We start from the raw sequence: 18153 nt of genomic DNA, 5'->3' as shown, positions 1-18153 counted from the left end.
GGGGGTTGCCAGGGACTTGGTAGGTAGCTCAGTGTTAGAATACTGGTTAGCATGCTCAAGAACCTCCTCCTCTAAAAGAATGTACAGCCAAGACAGTCTGGCTCTTGGTCCCACACCAATGAGTACTGTATATGGTAAACTATATACAGTCTTCTGCTCAAATTCCAATAGGATACCCCAATGGAGAGGCCCAGGAGGCCATTGAGTAAAATGTACCTACTGATGTAAGTTTGGAGTCTTCAGTCAATAACTAGCTTATATGAGCCTCAACTCAATGGGGGTGTATCTGAAAATTTTATTTTTCTTCAATTTTTTTTTTATTTTTTTTTAAAAATTGGGGATTGAACACAGGTTTTGTGCATGCCAGACAAGCACTCAACTACTGAGCTACATCCCAAGACTTTTTATTTTGAGACAGAGTTTTGCTAAGCTACCTAGGCTGGCTTCAAATTTATGATCCTTCTACCTCAGCCTCCTGAGAGCTGAAATGACAGGCAGTCTCCCAGCTTCAATTCAGAGATTTCAACAACAACTCCTTAAATCCCCTTTTTCTATATTTGAACAATATCATGGATAGATTTTATAATTTTTTTCATTTGGACTCTTCACTCTCAGTTATGAAAACTTAATTCAGTCCTGTTGAAAGTCACAGGTTACATATCAAATTCAGACCATCTCTTTTTGTTATGGACTAAATGTTATTGTTTCCCCCAATTCACATGTTGAAATTCTAACCTGCAAGGTGATGGTATTAAGAGGTGGGATCTTTGGGTTCCCCATGAGTAGGATTAGTCCCCTTTAAAAAAGAGGGCCCAGGGGCTGGGGTTGTAGCTCAGCGGTATAGCACTGGCCTGGCACATGCGAGGCTCTGGGTTCAATCCTCAGCATCACATAAAAATAAATAAATAAAGGTATTGTGTAGGACTACAACTAAAAAAAAAAAAAAAAAAAAAAAAGAGGGCCCAAAGAGATTCTCATCCCTTCTGTCAAGCAAGGTCATAGTGAAAAGACAGCTGTCCACAAACCAAGAAGCAGGCCCTCACCAGCACTGTAAACTTTGACTTGCCAGACTCTGGAAATAACAATTTTTTATTATTTTATAAGTTACCCACTTTGTGGCATTTTATTAAAGCAGTCAAAATAGATTAAGACATTGCCCTTTATTTCTTTCTAGAGTTATGGCTTAAGGAGCAAAAAAGAGAAGAGCCCGGAAGCAGGGATATAGTGAGTTTCCTTATTTTTTCTACCCCAGTGACACAAGATCTGGATTTCATTTGATTTCTCCCATCCTCTCCCCCACTTCACCTCCTTTTACACCTGACCAATAGGGTCTTGGGGTCAGATAAAAGCCAACTAATTATGTATGTCATGAGAAACACCAAAGGGCAAGAGTTGTCCCACTGCCATCTCTAAGCAAAGGTTTGATTGAAGGAAGAAATGGATTTCCTTGTTGCAGGCATCTTATCTCAACATTTCTATTGGAGCCTTCTCCCTCCATTGATTTTTTGAAGGAAAGAAGTACCACTTCATCAAGAGCAACCCTGATAACCTCTCCCTGTTCCCACCTTCCCCGGACCTCTGCTCTTTAGGTAGACTTGGGGGTTGCGTGAAAGCTGGTATGAATAAGGCTTTTTCTACTGTCTGTCAGTAAACCTGGGGGGCATCTCCTAGCTCCAGTGAGGGAGAATGAGCTATTTTTAAGGCCTTCTTGCTTTCAGCTGCTGTTGCAGCACAAGCCTGTAATCCTGGTAATTAGGAAGGCAGAGGTAGGAGGATTGCAAATTCAAGGTCAGCCTCAGCAACTTGGTGAGACCTTGTGTCAAAATAAAAAAATAAAAAGGTTTGGGGATGTGCCTCAGTAGTTAAATGCCCCTGAGTTCAATTCCCTGTACCCTGCTCCCCCCCCCCCAAAAAAAAAACTCTTGCTGAGTGTGTGAGGTAGCACAAGCTAATAATTCTAGCAACTTCACGAGGATCACAAATTCAAGGATAACCTCAGCAACTTGGAGAGGCTATATCTCAAAATAAAAAATAAAAAGTACTAGGAAGGTAGCTCAGTCATAGAGCATTCCTGGGTTTGATCCCCATCCCAGGGGGAAAAAAAAAAAGTCAGTATTTTTTAATTGGATTAAGCAACCTGTACAATCAGAAAAACAAAAAATTATACCCCATTTGATTCAAATGTATGAATTGTCAAGATTATTGCACTGTCATGTGTAACTAATAATAAATAAATAAGGATAAAAAAATAATTTAAAAATGTGATTATGCACTATCAGTGTTGGTCAAACATTAAATAACCATTGTAGAGATATGTCTTAAAATGTTCTATGTTGGCAAATGTTATCTAGAGTTGCCATGCTAAACATATGAAGGACAGAATGCTCTGTGTTAAGTAAATACATGTGAGAAAGAAACAATTATATCTCTGTTGGACAAACATACTAGAACAAAGTTATTCCAGGAGGGGAAAAAAGAAAGGAGAGATTCTCCAAAACAAATCTAGCGATTTGGTGCTGTCTTTCATCTTTCAGAGAGGAGGAGCTTCAAAGGCAGGAGGCAGGAGGCTGGACCAGTATCTGAGGTCTTCCCTTGTCCCAGGAGACCTGATCAAGCCCGGAGTCTGGTTTATGAGGATTCAGTGTTCCAGGTTGAATGTGGTTTGAGAATCAGCAATGGAGAACCTACTGGAACTCTTCTGAGGAGTGTTTATCTCATCACCTCCACTATTTCCTGTATCAGAGGGTTTCCCCGCATGGCATATCACCTCTTCTCCAGTGGTTCTCAAACTGGATCTGTACCCTTGTGGGAGCTTGAATTAGTCTCCATGATGTGCATTGTAGTGGATAGCTTTAAAGGATCCATTTCTGAGTCTCGGCTTCCACTTTCACTTTTGTAAAATTGTCCTACTTGGGAATGTGTCTGTGATCTGTTAATACTCTAATCACTCTTCTCCTGGATCTCCCATCCTACAACTGTACCCTGTGTGGAGTGCAAAGTGAGGGGCTATAAAAACTTTTCTAAAACACAAAATAAAGGGCCCATCAGCCTTATTTCATCCAGATGCGTAACTCATGCCTTCACTAATTAACTATCGATTGCTGCACAGCAAATTACCCCAAAGCAGAAAACAACAAACACAAGTTCCCTAGGTCCTTCTTTCACTGTGGGTGTGACTCCATTATCAGACTGAACCATCGAGATATGTGCAAGGCAGCTTGACTTCAGGAGAAGCTGAAGCAGAAGTTTTCCAGCAGGATATTGTGTCCTTCTGGTCTCAGAATCAAGCCAGGTAATCTAACTGGTTAGGCCAGTTGAAGCCATCAATAACAAACTGACCTTGGACTTGACAGGGGAGATTCATATTTTAAACAGCACATCATAAATTCCATTGCCGTTATATTGGTCCTGATCTAAAACTATACAGCCAAGTTTCCTCAAAGAGTGTTTCCAGTTCAGCTAAAAATAGACCCGTTGTCCACACAGTCCCTATAAATGATCTTTCCTTTAAGAGTCTTTGGTATGGGGATTGTAGTTCAGTGGTAGAGCACCTGCCTTGCACATGTGAGGCACTGGGTTTGATCCTCAGCGCCACATAAAAACAAATGAAATAAAGGTATTGTGTCCAACTACAACTAAAAATAAATAAATAAATATTGAAGAAAAAAAAGTCTCTGATATCAAAGTCAATAAACTGAGGGGTTTTGCACAGATTTGGACATCTAAACACAGGGAACTCATGCTCACGTGGAGATGACTTGTTCATGACTTAGATTAAGCACTCTTAATTCATGATGCATTTTAGGGGGAGAAAAAGCAATATTTGTTGGCATTTTCTCTTTCTGCCTTTGCCTTTTCCGTCTTCTAAGCATTTTTATTTCTTCATTTACACTGTAGTTCTACTTTCAGCTATTTATATTTCCATTTCCTAAAAGGACAAGTGTAACCTTGAAGTTCAGCCCATATTTAACTTTTTAATATCTGTAGTTTCAGTTTTCCATGCTGATTATATATTAATGTCTTTTATTCCTTGATACTTAGGTTCTGGGTCCTAATAAGGCTTCTTTCAGGTCATCCCCACATAGAAGTTAGGCTTCCTGCTCTAGTAGATACAACAGATATCATCTCCCAACTTATAATGAAATACCACAATATTTATATCTATGTTATTATTAGGTTAAAATTGCTGTGTAACTTTTTATATTTATGTGATATATTTTATGATTGATTGTATTCACCTCCTTAAGATTTCCTTTGTGATCTGAGTTTTCTCTACATTAAATTTGATTTTAATCTTTAGGAAGATTGAACTTGAGTGTGCAAATCTTGTTAAGAAATGATTTTCTGGAATAATGATGTTGTTGTGTGATCGATAAGTCATAGACATAGGTTATAGATTATAGGTATAAGGTAAGATACCATAGATAATCAATAAGTCATATGCATAGGTTATAGACTATAGGAATAAGGTAAGAAAACATAGATAAGCAACAGTAAGACATAGGTAGTTAGTGTAGTTAGGTTAATCTGGTCTAATATTGAGTAAAATCAAGAATGGAGGCCATGATAGAAAATGGAGTCCAGAAAACCAGAGCACTTGGGGGAATTGAAAATGTCCCCAAGGCCCTGAGCCCATCCCAAGGAAATGTGAAAAACCAGCCTCTACCTCAGAGCAAAGCCTGTCCAAGGAAGGGACATCACCTTTGTCCTTGGCAAAACCCACAGAGCACTTCTAGGCACATTCTCACCCTGCTAAGTGGTTTATCTACAAATAACAGGAGAGGTCTGCTGTGCCAGGTGTCCCTGACTCAGTCAGGCTAGGTGGGGGATCCATAGCAGCCACCAATCAGCATGAGACAGGGAAATACCTGGGATGCCAGATGACCCTCCCAGTAGTTTATGGTGGTTGATAACATGTTGGGAAACCATGTAGTTCAGCACAAACACCCCTCTTGGCTTAAACCAATCAGTTCAAATGAATACCCCTTTTGTACTGACCAATCACCCCTACCCAACTTGTTCCCACCAGTGAATGTCTAATCATGTTTTAGAGTTGTTATTTGATTTTCCCGCGGTGTGTGATGATTTGCTGAGAGATGCTATGATGTATGTGAAATCCCTGCCTTCTACAAAGAATGTATAAAACTGCTACAAACCCTGGGCTCGGGGCCTCTTAGCATCACCAGTTGCTGTGTGTGCGTGGAGGACTGAGCTAGCTCGCAATAAACACCTCTTTGCTGTTTACATAGATCTTGGTCTCTGGTGGTCTTTTGGGGGTCCCGAATTCGAGCATAACAAATGTTAATGAAGCAGCTCTCAGAAAACAAGGAGATGCTAGTCTAAAAGCCATCCCAGATTACTCCTTAGGCCACCTGTCCCCCACCCTTTGGGCCTTCCCACCTACATTCCATCACTGCAAGATAAGGGAGAACAAAGGACAGGAGTGTGGGAAAGCTGAAAGTAGACCTTAGCTATAAAAGAGGGAAAGTCTTGCCCTTCCACAGTTGCACCTTTGGGTTCCTTTCTTCCTCCGGGAGTAGTCTTTTCTACTGTCCTTTAATAAAGCTTCTACTTTCCACTCTACACTTGCTTCTCTGGTGTTATACTTCAGCATTTAGAGAAGCAAGGACTTGTCACCAGTAAACAGCAGTAACATAAGTTCATAGGTAAGTTCATCAGGAGTAAGCCTAAGTAATAGTAGTAAAATCATGTAATTGTGAGACATAGGATTTAAGCCACAGGAAAAAGATATAGAACAGTGAAAGGTGATAAGTCAGTCTGCCAGTATATTTATAGATAAATATAGGCTAATAGGTTAACATAGATATAGACAAGGTTAAATAAATATAGTTGTGAACAAATGTATTAGCTTGATGTGTAGACATAAAGTTTATAGATATCAGTAGCAAAATGATGAGTAAATGAGATAACTGCAGTTTCAATTAAGCATCAAATAAGTTACTAGTACTGGGATAGCAGGAATGGAGTCACTGTGGCTATATGAACAAAAAAGTGTGGCTGTAGAGACTCCATCTTAGCTCTTCTAGAATCCACCTTAGTTTTTCTGTTAGTGCTTCTGAAAGAGGGATCTTCAGGACCCATTTCTGAGAAACAGAAATGAAAGTTGTTTTTCTTATAAAAAATTGTTTTTCTGTACTTTGAACCCCACTGAGTGTACCCAACTCAAGATATATATGGTGAGCCACATCCTGGGTTTGAGTACATTTGGCCCCTGCTGAAATTCAGGAAATGGTTGTCTAACACCTGCTCAGACCGGGATGCTGTTAATTGAGTTGCAAGCTGACTACTTTTTTTAGCTTCTGTAACTTTCTTGCTAACTAGAAAATCCCAGTCTTGCTTAGGGCCCACAGGTCCCATTAATTACTGTTTTAACTTCTGTGATTGGCTTGCTTATATGATGCTAAAACAGCCACTAGGTTGTGGTTTTTGTCCTTAAATTCTCAAGACACAGGCCAGGAAGTTGCTGTTCTCCTACAGAGCTTTAGTCTCTACAGGTGGGTGACAGTCCCTGGCCAGGTAAATAAAGCTCTCTTTTGTTTGAATTTGGACTTAGAGTGTTTTCTGAGGCGGCTCCTCATAACAATGAAAACTCCTTTTAAGAGATCATCTGTGAGGAAGTTCAACACAGCAGATCTAGAAGCTCAGTCATCCCATCTACAACGCAGCCTAGATCCATGATTGACCCTTGGCAGATCCTTGGAAATATGGTCTTCAGGATGTTCTCTATGTCATTAATTGATGATGTTGTTGTGCAGGTCTGGAGTGGGGGCCTGTATGCCATACGAGCTTGTCCATTTTCTTTGCTTAAACGTTAAGACTGATGATGAAGCCAGGCTCAGTGGTGTGTGCCTGTAATCCCAGATACTGGTGATGATGAGGTGGAAGGATCATAAGTTCCAGATAAGCCTGGCAACCTAATGAGACCCTGTCTCAAAATTAAAATAGATAAATAAAAAGGGGCTGGATACAGCTCAGCAGTAGAGCACTACCTAGCATGCATGAGACCCTGATTTTGATCTCTAGCACTACTAAATAAATAAAGGAGTGGGGTGTATGTAGTTCAATTGTAGAGTCCTGGATTCAATCCCCATTAGTACAAAAAATAAAATTAAATTAAAAAACTAAAGATGGGGGGCTGGGGTTGTGGCTCAGTGGTAGAGTGCTTGCCTAGCATGTGTGAAGCACTGGGTTTGATTCTCAGCACCACATATAAATGAATAAAACAAACATCCATCAATAACTAAAAAAACTAAAGAAAAAAAACTGAAGATGTACACCTGGTTTCATTGTTAGGATCCTGAGTTTTGTTTGCTGTGGCTAATAGCAAACCAGCATATGTCTATGTGACCAATTTCTCAACAAAAGGCTCAGAGTCTTGAGACCTGAATGGGCTTCCCTAAGCAGAGCCATTCCACATATGTCTCTGTAGTTCATTTCCAGATATAAAGCATGTCTCCTGTGTCTTCAGGTAAGGAAGGACTCAGAATATGTATTGGACCATTCTCCACACCATCAAGTGTATCTTTTTCTTATTGCTTTTGCTCTGTGTACTTTGATATAATAAACTTTGGTGGTCAGTTTAACTTGATAAAGAGTCTTATGAATCCTTGTGGCAAACAACCTAGCCAGAGACAATTCTTTTTGTTTTTTCTTTTAGTACTAAGTATTGAACCCAGGCATGCTTTATCATTGAGCTATATCCCCCCGCACCCCAGTTTTTTTTATTTTTAATTTTGACACAGGGTCTCTCAGGCTGAACCTGTGATCCTCCTGTCTCAGCCCCCTGAATCACTGGGATTACAGGCACCTGCTACCGTGCCTGGTTTAGAGACAGTATTAAAATCCCCCAAATACCATCTACTCTAACTTGTATATATGTTGCCTTTGTAATGTTTCTGCTAACAGATCAACCTGTCTCTATACAAACACATCTAGTTACGGGGAACTCGATATTCCTTGGTGGATGGATTTAAGAATAAGCAGTGGTGCATGCCTGTAATCAAGCCCAGTGGCTCAGAAGGTGGAGGCAGGAGGATTGAGCTCAAAGCCAACCTCAGCAATTTAGCGAGTCATTAAGCAGCTCAGTGAGACCCTATCTCTAATAAAATAGGGCTAGGGATGTGGCTCAGTGGTCGAGTGCCCCTGAGGTCAATCCTTGGTACCCCACCCCCACCACAAAAAAGTATAATTTTATTTTACCAACTATAGGATGCAATATTCCCAACTAAAAATTGAAAAGCAGGGCTGGGGATATAGCTCAGCTGATAGAGTGATTGCCTCACATGCACAAGGCCCTGGGTTCAATCCCCAGAACCATTAAAAAAAAAAAAATAAAGGCAAAGTTGAGTGATAATCAAGCAACTATTCCAGCAAGTACTAATTCTCATTTTGAATGAAGAAGAGCCTTAAGTTAATAAATATTATTTTTCATCAAGGATTATATTTAGAAGCAGAAAAGAAAAATTCCACTGCAATTGTTAACCATGACAAAACAAATAACAAGAATTGGGGATGATATGGAGAAACAGAAACCCTTACATAATACCAACAGGAATGCTCTGTGGACACCAGTATGATAGTTCCCCAAAATGTTAAACATGGAATTATAGATGACTCAGCAATTCCACTCCTTGATAATATCCAAGAGAAATGAAGACACATCCACATGAAAACATTCAGAAATAATCACAGCATTATTTATCATAAACAAAAATAAAAAAAACCCAAAGAGTCCTCAAGCAATGAATGACTAAATAAAATGTGGTATATTCATACATTGGAATATTATTTGGCAATTAGAAGAAATAAAATACTAATGATGCTACAACATAGAATGAATAATCCTTGAAAACATGCTAAGAGAGCCAGGCATTGTAGTGCACATCTGTAATCCCAGTAGTTTGGGAGGCTAAGGCAGGAGGATTGCAAGTTCAAAGCCAGCCTCAGCAACTTAGCAAGGCACTGAACAACTTAGGGAGACCTAGTCTCAAAATAACAAATTAGAAAGGGCTGGGGATGTGGCTCTGTGGTTAAGCCCCTGCTGCATCCAATACCTGGTACCAAAAAAAAGCAGCAGTAGCTAAATAAAAGAAGCCCATCACAAAGGACTGTATACGATATGACTCTGTTTATATGAAACATTTAGTATAAGCAAACCTATACACACAGAAATAGATTGGCAGTTGTTTAGGACTGTAGAGTTTGGGAAAAAATGGAATGCCTCCTAATGAGTATGGAATTTCTCTTTTGGGTAATGAAAATGTTCTAAAACTGATTGTGGTGGTGGTTGTATAATTTTGTGAATATGTTGAAACCCATCAAATGTACATTTTACTTTTTTTTAAGAATCTGTTAAACAAATGCTTTATTAACACAAACAAACTAGAAAGCACTAAGAAATTTAAATATCTATGTCATAACAAAAGGGTGGCAATTCCACATCCAAGGTTGACAGAATGCTTGAAGGGGACTGCAGCAGATTAGATGCCCATGGTGGTGACGGCATCTTCACAGATGAAGGGGGGCCCGGCTGCAACAGTTTTTCAAGTCCTCTCTCCTTGTCAGGGATCACGAGAGACACTCCACTGAAGGGAAGGCGGAGGGGAGCAATCTGATGCTCCTCAGGCAGGTCAAAACTCTCAATATCTAAAAGATTGAAGGGAAAGAAGTGTTCTATTTCTGAATAGGTATCATTGGAGGCAGGACCAGAGCTTTTTGTCTTAACAGTCTTCTTGGTCATCTTTTTGGCATCTTTTTTGAAGGGTCCATTGGTCTTTACCATCTTTTCCTAATCCAAGTTCTGACACTTACTACAAATGATACATTTTATTTTATTTTATTATTTATTTATTTTTTAAAGAGAGAGAGAGAGAGAGAATTTTTTTAATATTTATTTTTCAGTTATCAGCGGACACAACATCTTTGTATGTGGTGCTGAGGATCGAACCCCGGCCGCACACATGCCAGGCAAGCGCACTACTGCCTGAGCCACATCCACAGCCCACAAATGGTACATTTTAAATGTGTAAATTTTATGGCATGTGAATTATAGCTCAAGGATGATTATATTTTTAAAAGGCCACCATTGGGATATTTGATTGATTATTTCTAGGCTAACAAAAATATGTTGTTATTATACTGTACCATGTATAATTTATAAGCATGCTTGTGTGTGTATATATGTGTATATGTATGTGTGTGTGGGGGGGGGGATTTTAATCCAGGGCCTTGCACATGCTAGGCAATACTCTACCACTGAGCTACATCGACAGCACAAATAAATTGCTCTTATGATAAAATATTTTTAAATTATATCTGCTAGAATCTCTTGCTAGTTTTTAACTCTAACTAGATAGAACTTAGACTCTGTTAACTTAAGAGATTTAGTAGTCACAGATTTCTCTTTCCTCTGTCCACCCCCATTATGCACAAAAGAGAATGATCTTCCTCTGATTTACAAAGTAATGTTACAAGAATTTATTCTATTTATATTTGCAATGATGTTAATTACAGTATTAGTAACAGGGCAAGAGATTTTCAAGTAAAGCAACCAGTCAGAATTGCAAGCTCTGAGGAAAGGGTTGAGTCAGCACATCTAATTATTTCCAAGAGTGCCTGCTGTCATCATAATGTTGTGGCCCGTTTAGAAATAAATCACCGGGTCAGTCTTGAAGCAGGACATAGGACTTTATTCGTCAACGGGTCAAGGGGCAGCAACCAAGTTGCCTCTGCACACCTCGACCCCAATTGAGGATAAGGACAGGTTTATAAAGCCAAAAACCACAAATAAAGGAGAAACAGAAGAAGAAATCGTAAGCAATCATAATCACAGAATACATTTCATAAAAGAGGAAAATCACCAGATTGCAAAAAAAAAGTCACAAAGTCGCAAGTCGCATAAAAAAGAAAACAGGAATGTTATAGAGTGGAGAGAGTAAGGAGGCTGCGTCTGGCTCCTGCTTTTACAGCCTTTGCAGCACATTGAGCTCCACAGAGACAGCACTGGGACAAGTGAGAGCCAGAGGGGGCACTGGGAGACTCTGTGCCTAGCTGACACAACTAAAAACAACTAAACGTGGGCAAAGGAGATCCTAAGAAACCGAGAGGCAAAATGTTATCATATGCATTCTTTGTGCAAAGTTGCCTGGAGAAGCACAAGAAGAAGCACCCAAATGCTTCTGTCAAGTTCTCAGAGTTTTCTAAGAAGTGCTCAGAGTGATGGAAGACCATGTCTGCTAAAGAGAAAGGAAAATTTCAAGACATGGCAAAGGCCAACAAGGCCCCATGTGAAAGAGAAATGAAAACCTATATCCCTCCTAAAGGGGAAACAAAAAAGAAGTTCAAGGATCTCAATGCACCCAGGAGGTCTCTTCTTGTTCTGAGTATCACCCAAAAATCAAATGAGAACCTCCTGGCCTATCCACTGGTGATGTTGCAAAGAAACTGGGAGAGATGTGGAATCACACTCGCAAAGATGAAGATGAAGAAGAAGAAGATGATGATGATGAATAAGTTAGTTTTAGCACAGCTTTTTTTTTCTTATCTATAAAGCATTTAACCCCTCTGTATACAATTCACTCCTTCTAAACAACAACAACAAAAAAATTGAACTGTAAGGCTGTATGAGATTTGTTTTTAAACAGTACAGTGTCTTTTTTTGTATAGTTAACACACTACTAATGTGTCTTTAGAAAGCCCTGTCCTGGTGGTATTTTCAATAGTGTATGGGAGTTGTAAATTGGCATGGGAATTTGAAGCAGGTTCTTGTTGGTGCACCAGCACAAATTAGTTGTATATGGGGACGGTAGTTTTCCATCTTCCATTTTCTCTGATGCAGCTTATATGAAATAATTGTTGTTCTGTTAACTGAATATCACTCTGTAATTGCAAAAAAAAAAAAAAATGCAGCTGCTTTGTTGACATTCTGAATGCTTCTAAGTAAATACAATTTTTTTATTAAAAAAGAAAGAAAGAAAACAGTCACATTCTCAGAAATCACATTCTCAGAAGAGAGGAAGAAGAGACATGGCTTTAAACATTGGTACTGCCAAACCAAAAACCTGTGGTCAGGAGGCAAGGGGGGCAGATGTGGGCATCATATGAAAGGGAGCCAACTTCACATAGGGTGGAGTATCTGAACATAATGGGGTAAGTCTGGTCAAGATTTTTAAAATCAGCCCATAACAATAACCCTTGACCAAGCTCTGGAAACTAAATTCTTGGAGTTAATTGAATGTAAGCACTAGTTAAGAGGAAGGTTTTGTGCTTCCCAGGTACTATAGTAGGATGTGTCAGAGTGTCATCATTTAACCTAACTATTCGGGATTGAGGTCTGTACCTGAGAGCCAGTAGGGGGGATGTGCCTGTGTGAACAAATTCCTATAAGTACTCTGGACCCTGAGTCCTAAGCGTGCTTACCTGGGTAGAGAAATCTCACTTATGTTCCTGTAATTTGTAGTCAGATTAAAGCACTTCAGCATGATGTGCATGGAAGCAGGACCTGGAAGTCTGCACTTGACCTTTCTGTTCTTCACCCAGGCATGGGGGGGAGGGGTCTGGGGGGTTACTTTCCTATTTCATGTCCTTTGCTATAATAAACTTTAGCCATGAGTATAACCTGTTACTAAGTCAAATGAGTCTTTCTAACAAATCTTCAATCTAGCATATTCTCAAGCCCCTTAAAGCACAAGCGTTTCTCCAAAGACTATTTTCAAGGACAGGGTAACAAAGTTCCTAAGTCTTAGTTTTATAAGAGTCCTGTTTTTTAAAGAAATTCATAATAATAATTAATATAACATGTTGGAAGCAGTTATGAATATCCATAGCTACTCTACATATTGCACAGAAGAAAAAGAGTTGATATTTTTATCAATATCCACCACTTTTAACATTTCACAAAAGCATGTATTTTGAGCAAGTTTTGTGTCTCAGAGATCTTTCTCTCTGTGCTACAGGGGAAGAGGGTATATCCTTTATCTTTTTCCTAGATTTCTTTTGGTAATTATAAAGGCTTGCATTGATAAACAAGCTCTTGATTTAACTAGTTAGCACTAGAAGCAAAAAATCAGGCCTGTGATATACTTGGCTGGCATGCTAATGAATGAATGAGTAAGATCTAATAATCACAGTGATATGAGGAACATATAGTGTCAGGAGCAGCGAATGAATTCTGGGTCTTGAACTGTCCAGAAACAGAAGTGATATCTCTCTTGGGAATTTATACAGTGGCACTGATGGAAGATTGCCCACTTACTATGGTGACACCTTATTCAAAGGGGAATTATGTGTCAGCCACACTGCAGGAGTCCTGCCCTAGCAAGGATCCAGGGGGTCCTGAAGGATGAATGGTGGCAGAGCAGAAGAAGAGACAGGCAACATGTTGCAAGTTTGGAACAGCCTTCAAAAGGTCTGCTGCCCCTTGAGGAGCCTTTATTTTTATACTTCTTTTTTGGAGGTGTTTTTTGAGATGGTTAATGGATAGCCTCAAGACCCAAAACTTCTTTGATTTACATAATTTCCAAGAGGTACTATCTTTTCTGATGTATATTGATCATCTAAGATATTGAGTACATTTTTAAAAATATTTTCCTGTAACCTTTGCCAATCATGATTAACCTTTTACATTTTTACCTCAGTTACTAGGTGCTAGACTACGCAACTAGACTACATGTCTCCTGACCTATTATTAACTTTTAACTTTAAAGCATACTTATGATTATTGGTAAGCTTTCTTATAATCTAAAGTCCCAGTAACACACATTTAAAATAGTGAAAGCCTATTACTCTGAAGTGCCTCTAAAATATATCTATGTTAATTTTACATTATTCTATTTTTAATCTCCAAGGTAATTTCCTTTCTTCATATAACCTATTTAATTGCTTTCTTATAGAGTTTCTTTGATCCTTGGTCAAAGTACACCAAGTCTTATGTCTTTGTAATCTTTAACTAAACGGAAGGCTCTGCACCTCAACCCATTTGCCATTAGTATTAACTATGTATTTCTCATTTCCATGATAAATTCCTGTGTAGGGCAAAGGAGGGTTGGTTGGTGGGGGAAATGTGTTTTTATTAGCCTCTTGTCCTCCATGCAGATACCATAATCTTCCTTTAATTAAGTAAACTGCATATGATGGTCCTTATACTATTGGCACAGCAATTGTTTTTTCTGTAACCAGGCTGTTGCATAGGTTGTGGCTTTAGAATAGGGGGCTTAGTGTAAATTGTTAACTGTGGGATAAACATTTCTTGTTGCTTAGGCTTTCTCAGGAACCTTGATTTGCAATCTTTTCCCGGTGAATTTCTTGAGAAATAACACTATTGTTTGTATCCTGAGAGATATTGAAACACACCTCGCAGCATGTCTTAATCATATCCTTAGTCTCCTTCTGGGGATTTTCCTGCAATCTCAGGCAACATATACTTTTATTATTGATTGACATATGCCCTGTTATCCATATCATGAATATCATAAACAAAACACTTAATTTCCCCATGGTTTCCAGATGGTGTGGCCCTACCGCAGAATCCCCCACACTTTGACCCTGTTAGACATCAGGCTCAGCAATGCCTTCACCACCACAAAATTTATCAGTTCAAGACCTAAGGTTTAAATGCAGGCCACCAGGGATGGAGAATTATGGCTGCAAGCTGGTAACTGTAATTGGGCTGTTCATACCTTTGACCTAGTTTCTGTTTGTTTTAAAGTAACTTTATCACAACATGTTAAAACCTATATAATAAATGTGTGGAGCTTACCCATCTTCCTCCATCAGAGATTGACTGAACCACCAGGCCCCAGCCTTTTCTCTACTTTTGTGTCTGTTTGTCTTTTCTCAATCCCTTCACTGCCCAGTTCAGGAACCTGAAAAAATAGCCATACATGATTTACGCTGTATGATCACACATTAATAAATATGTAAGGAAACATCATCAGTGTGTCTCTCTGCACAATTTATAGCAATAGGTACAAATATACCCTTTTAAGTCACTAGATTCTTCTTTATACAATTTTATATTTACATATATATTTCTGCAAGGTCAGACTGACTTCACTTTGTTGTGACAAGAGATTAAAGGTAATAAATTTGGGTTGTGACCAAACACTAAAAACTTAAGTTGAAGGCTGGAGATGGAGTGCAGTGGTAGAGTATCTACTAGCATACATGAGGGTCTGGATTTCATCCCCAGCACCGCAAAAACAAAAGAACTCAAGTTGATCTATGTATATTTGTAGCAACAGAGTCAAAGGTTGAGGTTCTTTGTTAGAATGCACAGATTTCTTTTAATTTGATTTGAAATATAAATAATTTACGTTTTACAAAAGGCCTTCCTTCCTGACTACCCAAATAAATAAGAAATTAAAATAAGTAGCAGAGAGATATGAAGACTCCTATGCCATTTTCTTTCACATATAAAAGTAAGCCTGCCCCGAGGACACAATAATCTCCCTTGTATGTACAACAAACATGTGTTTAGAACCTTATCACAGAATCGAGCAATTTCTAGAGCCTGTTAGATCAACAGAAAAACTAGTGATACAATTCTCTAATGTGAACCAGGAAATTGTTTTTACAGATCAGGAGTGAGGAGCACTGTTTTTCTTGGTGTTTTTTGTCTCTTAGTGTTATCTTATTTGTTATTTAATTAATTTAATTTAATTTTTTTTTTGGTGGCACTGAGAAATACACTAAGAGCCTCACACATGCTAAGTCTGTGCTCTACCACTGAGCTATATGCTCAGCCCTCTTGCTTCTTACTCTCTTTAAGATTTCTCTCCCCAACGGCATTTCTTGTAGAAATAGATAAAGCAATCATGAAATTCATATGGAAAAATAAAAGACCCAGAATAGCAAAAGCACTTCTAAGCAGGAAGTGTGAATCAGGCGGTATAGCGATACCAGATTTAAAACTATATTACAGAGCAATGGTAACAAAAACAGCATGGTACTGGTACCAAAACAGGCGGGTGGACCAATGGTACAGAATAGAGGACACAGAGACTAATCCACAAAGCTACAACTATCTTATATTTGATAAAGGAGCTAAAAGCATGCAATGGAGGAAGGATAGCATCTTCAACAAATGGTGTTGGGAAAACTGGAAATCCATATGCAACAAAATGAAACTGAATCCCCTCCTCTCGCCATGCACAAAAATTAACTCAAAGTGGATCAAGGAGCTAGATATCAAATCAGAGACTTGGCGCCTGATAGAAGAAAAAGTTGGCTCCGATCTACATATTGTGGGGTCGGGCTCCAAATTCCTTAATAGGACACCCATAGCACAAAAGTTAATAACAAGAATCAACAAATGGGACTTACTTAAACTGAAAAGTTTTTTCTCAGCAAGAGAAACAATAAGAGAGGTAAATAGGGAGCCTACATCATGGGAACAAATTTTTACTCCTCACACTTCAGATAGAGCCCTAATATCCAGAGTATACAAAGAACTCAAAAAATTAAACAATAAGAAAACAAATAACCCAATCAACAAATGGGCCAAAGACCTGAACAGACACTTCTCAGAGGAGGACATACAATCAATCAACAAGTACATGAAAAAATGCTCACCATCTCTAGCAGTCGGAGAAATGCAAATCAAAACCACCCTAAGATACCATCTCACTCCAGTAAGATTGGCAGCCATTATGAAGTCAAACAACAGCAAGTGCTGGAGAGGATGTGGGGAAAAGGGTACTCTTGTACATTGCTGGTGGGACTGCAAACTGGTGCGGCCAATTTAGAAAGCAGTATGGAGATTCCTGGGAAAGCTGGGAATGGAACCACCATTTGACCCAGCTATTGCCCTTCTCGGACTATTCCCTGAAGACCTTAAAAGAACGTACTACAGGGATACTGCTACATCGATGTTCATAGCAGCACAATTCACAATTGCTAGACTGTGGAACCAACCCAGATGCCCTTCAATAGATGAATGGATAAAAAAAATGTGGCATTTATACACCATGGAGTATTACGCAGCACTAAAAAATGACAAAATCATGGAATTTGCAGGGAAATGGATGGCACTAGAGCAGATTATGCTTAGTGAAGCTAGCCAAACCCTAAAAAACAAATACCAAATGTCTTCTTTGATATAATGAGAGCAACTAAGAACAGAGCAGGGAGGAAGAGCAGGAAGAAAAGATTAACATTAAACAGATACATGAGGTGGGAGGGAAAGGGAGAGAAAAGGGAAATTGCATGGTAATGGAGGGAGACCCTCATTGTTATACAAAGTTACATATAAGAGGTTGTGAGGAGAATGAGAAAATAAACAAGGAGAGAAATGAATTACAGTAGATGGGGTAGAGAGAGAAGATGGGAGGGCAGGGGAGGGGGGATAGTAGAGGATAGGAAAGGTAGAAGAATACAACAGTTACTAATAGGGCATTATGTAAAAATGTGGATGTGTAACTGATGTGATTCTGCAATCTGTATTTGGGGTAAAATTGGGAGTTCATAACCAACTTGAATCTAATGTATGAAATATGATATGTCAAGAGCTTTGTAATGTTTTGAACAACCAATAAAAAAAAGAAGAAGAAGGCTAAAAAAAAAGATTTCTATTTACTATTGTAGTATGGGTTTTGTTGAGAGGGCAACTAGCTAACTCCTACAATTTTGATCCTGGGATATAAGATTTTCTTTGAAAATGCATTTTCAAAAGCCAGAAACAGACCTCTGACATCCTCAGCCTTCCAGTCTTGATACAAAACCCAGAAGAGAATTTTTTTTTTCCAATACTGAGATTGAACCCAGAGCCTCACACTTAGGCAAGCACTCTACCACTGAGTTCTATCCCCAACCCACAGTCCACAGTTTTTATTTTTTATTTTTACTTATTTATTTTTTTGTTTTTAATGATAAATTTGGCTTCTAAACAAAAATTATGTATAGCATAAATCACCATTAACAAATTCCAAAGACAAATGCTTATGAAATCTGAAAACAACCAAGACCCATTGGGGTGACTAGAGTGTGTTACCAAGGAAAAAAGATTAGTATGCAATTGAACCCAACATATCAGTTGAGTTTTTTAATGTATCAATTTCACATGGTCCAAAGAAATTTTACAATGAAAGCAAAGATCAGAAGAGGTAAATAAAGGATAGAAAGAGAATAATTTTTTGG

General features: G+C 38.8%; 1 protein-coding gene and 1 pseudogene across 1 annotated transcript; one reads left to right on the top strand and one right to left on the bottom strand.

The window, feature by feature from the left end:
• Positions 1-9421: 9421 nt before the first annotated feature.
• LOC124087151 (securin-like) lies at positions 9422-9802 on the bottom strand. Its single transcript, XM_046435883.1, has one exon. It carries the CDS (start codon positions 9800-9802, stop codon positions 9422-9424), a length of 381 nt encoding a protein of 126 aa, XP_046291839.1.
• Positions 9803-11092: 1290 nt separating this feature from the next.
• LOC124087150 (high mobility group protein B1-like) lies at positions 11093-17632 on the top strand (annotated as a pseudogene).
• Positions 17633-18153: the final 521 nt, after the last annotated feature.

The sequence above is a fragment of the Marmota monax genome, unplaced genomic scaffold (genome assembly GCF_021218885.2).
Source record: "Marmota monax isolate L192 unplaced genomic scaffold, Marmota_monax_Labrador192_F-V1.1 WCK01_AAM20220418_F8-fsc00012, whole genome shotgun sequence".
Lineage (NCBI taxonomy): Eukaryota > Metazoa > Chordata > Mammalia > Rodentia > Sciuridae > Marmota > Marmota monax.
This window is presented reverse-complemented; position numbering and strand designations above follow the sequence as displayed.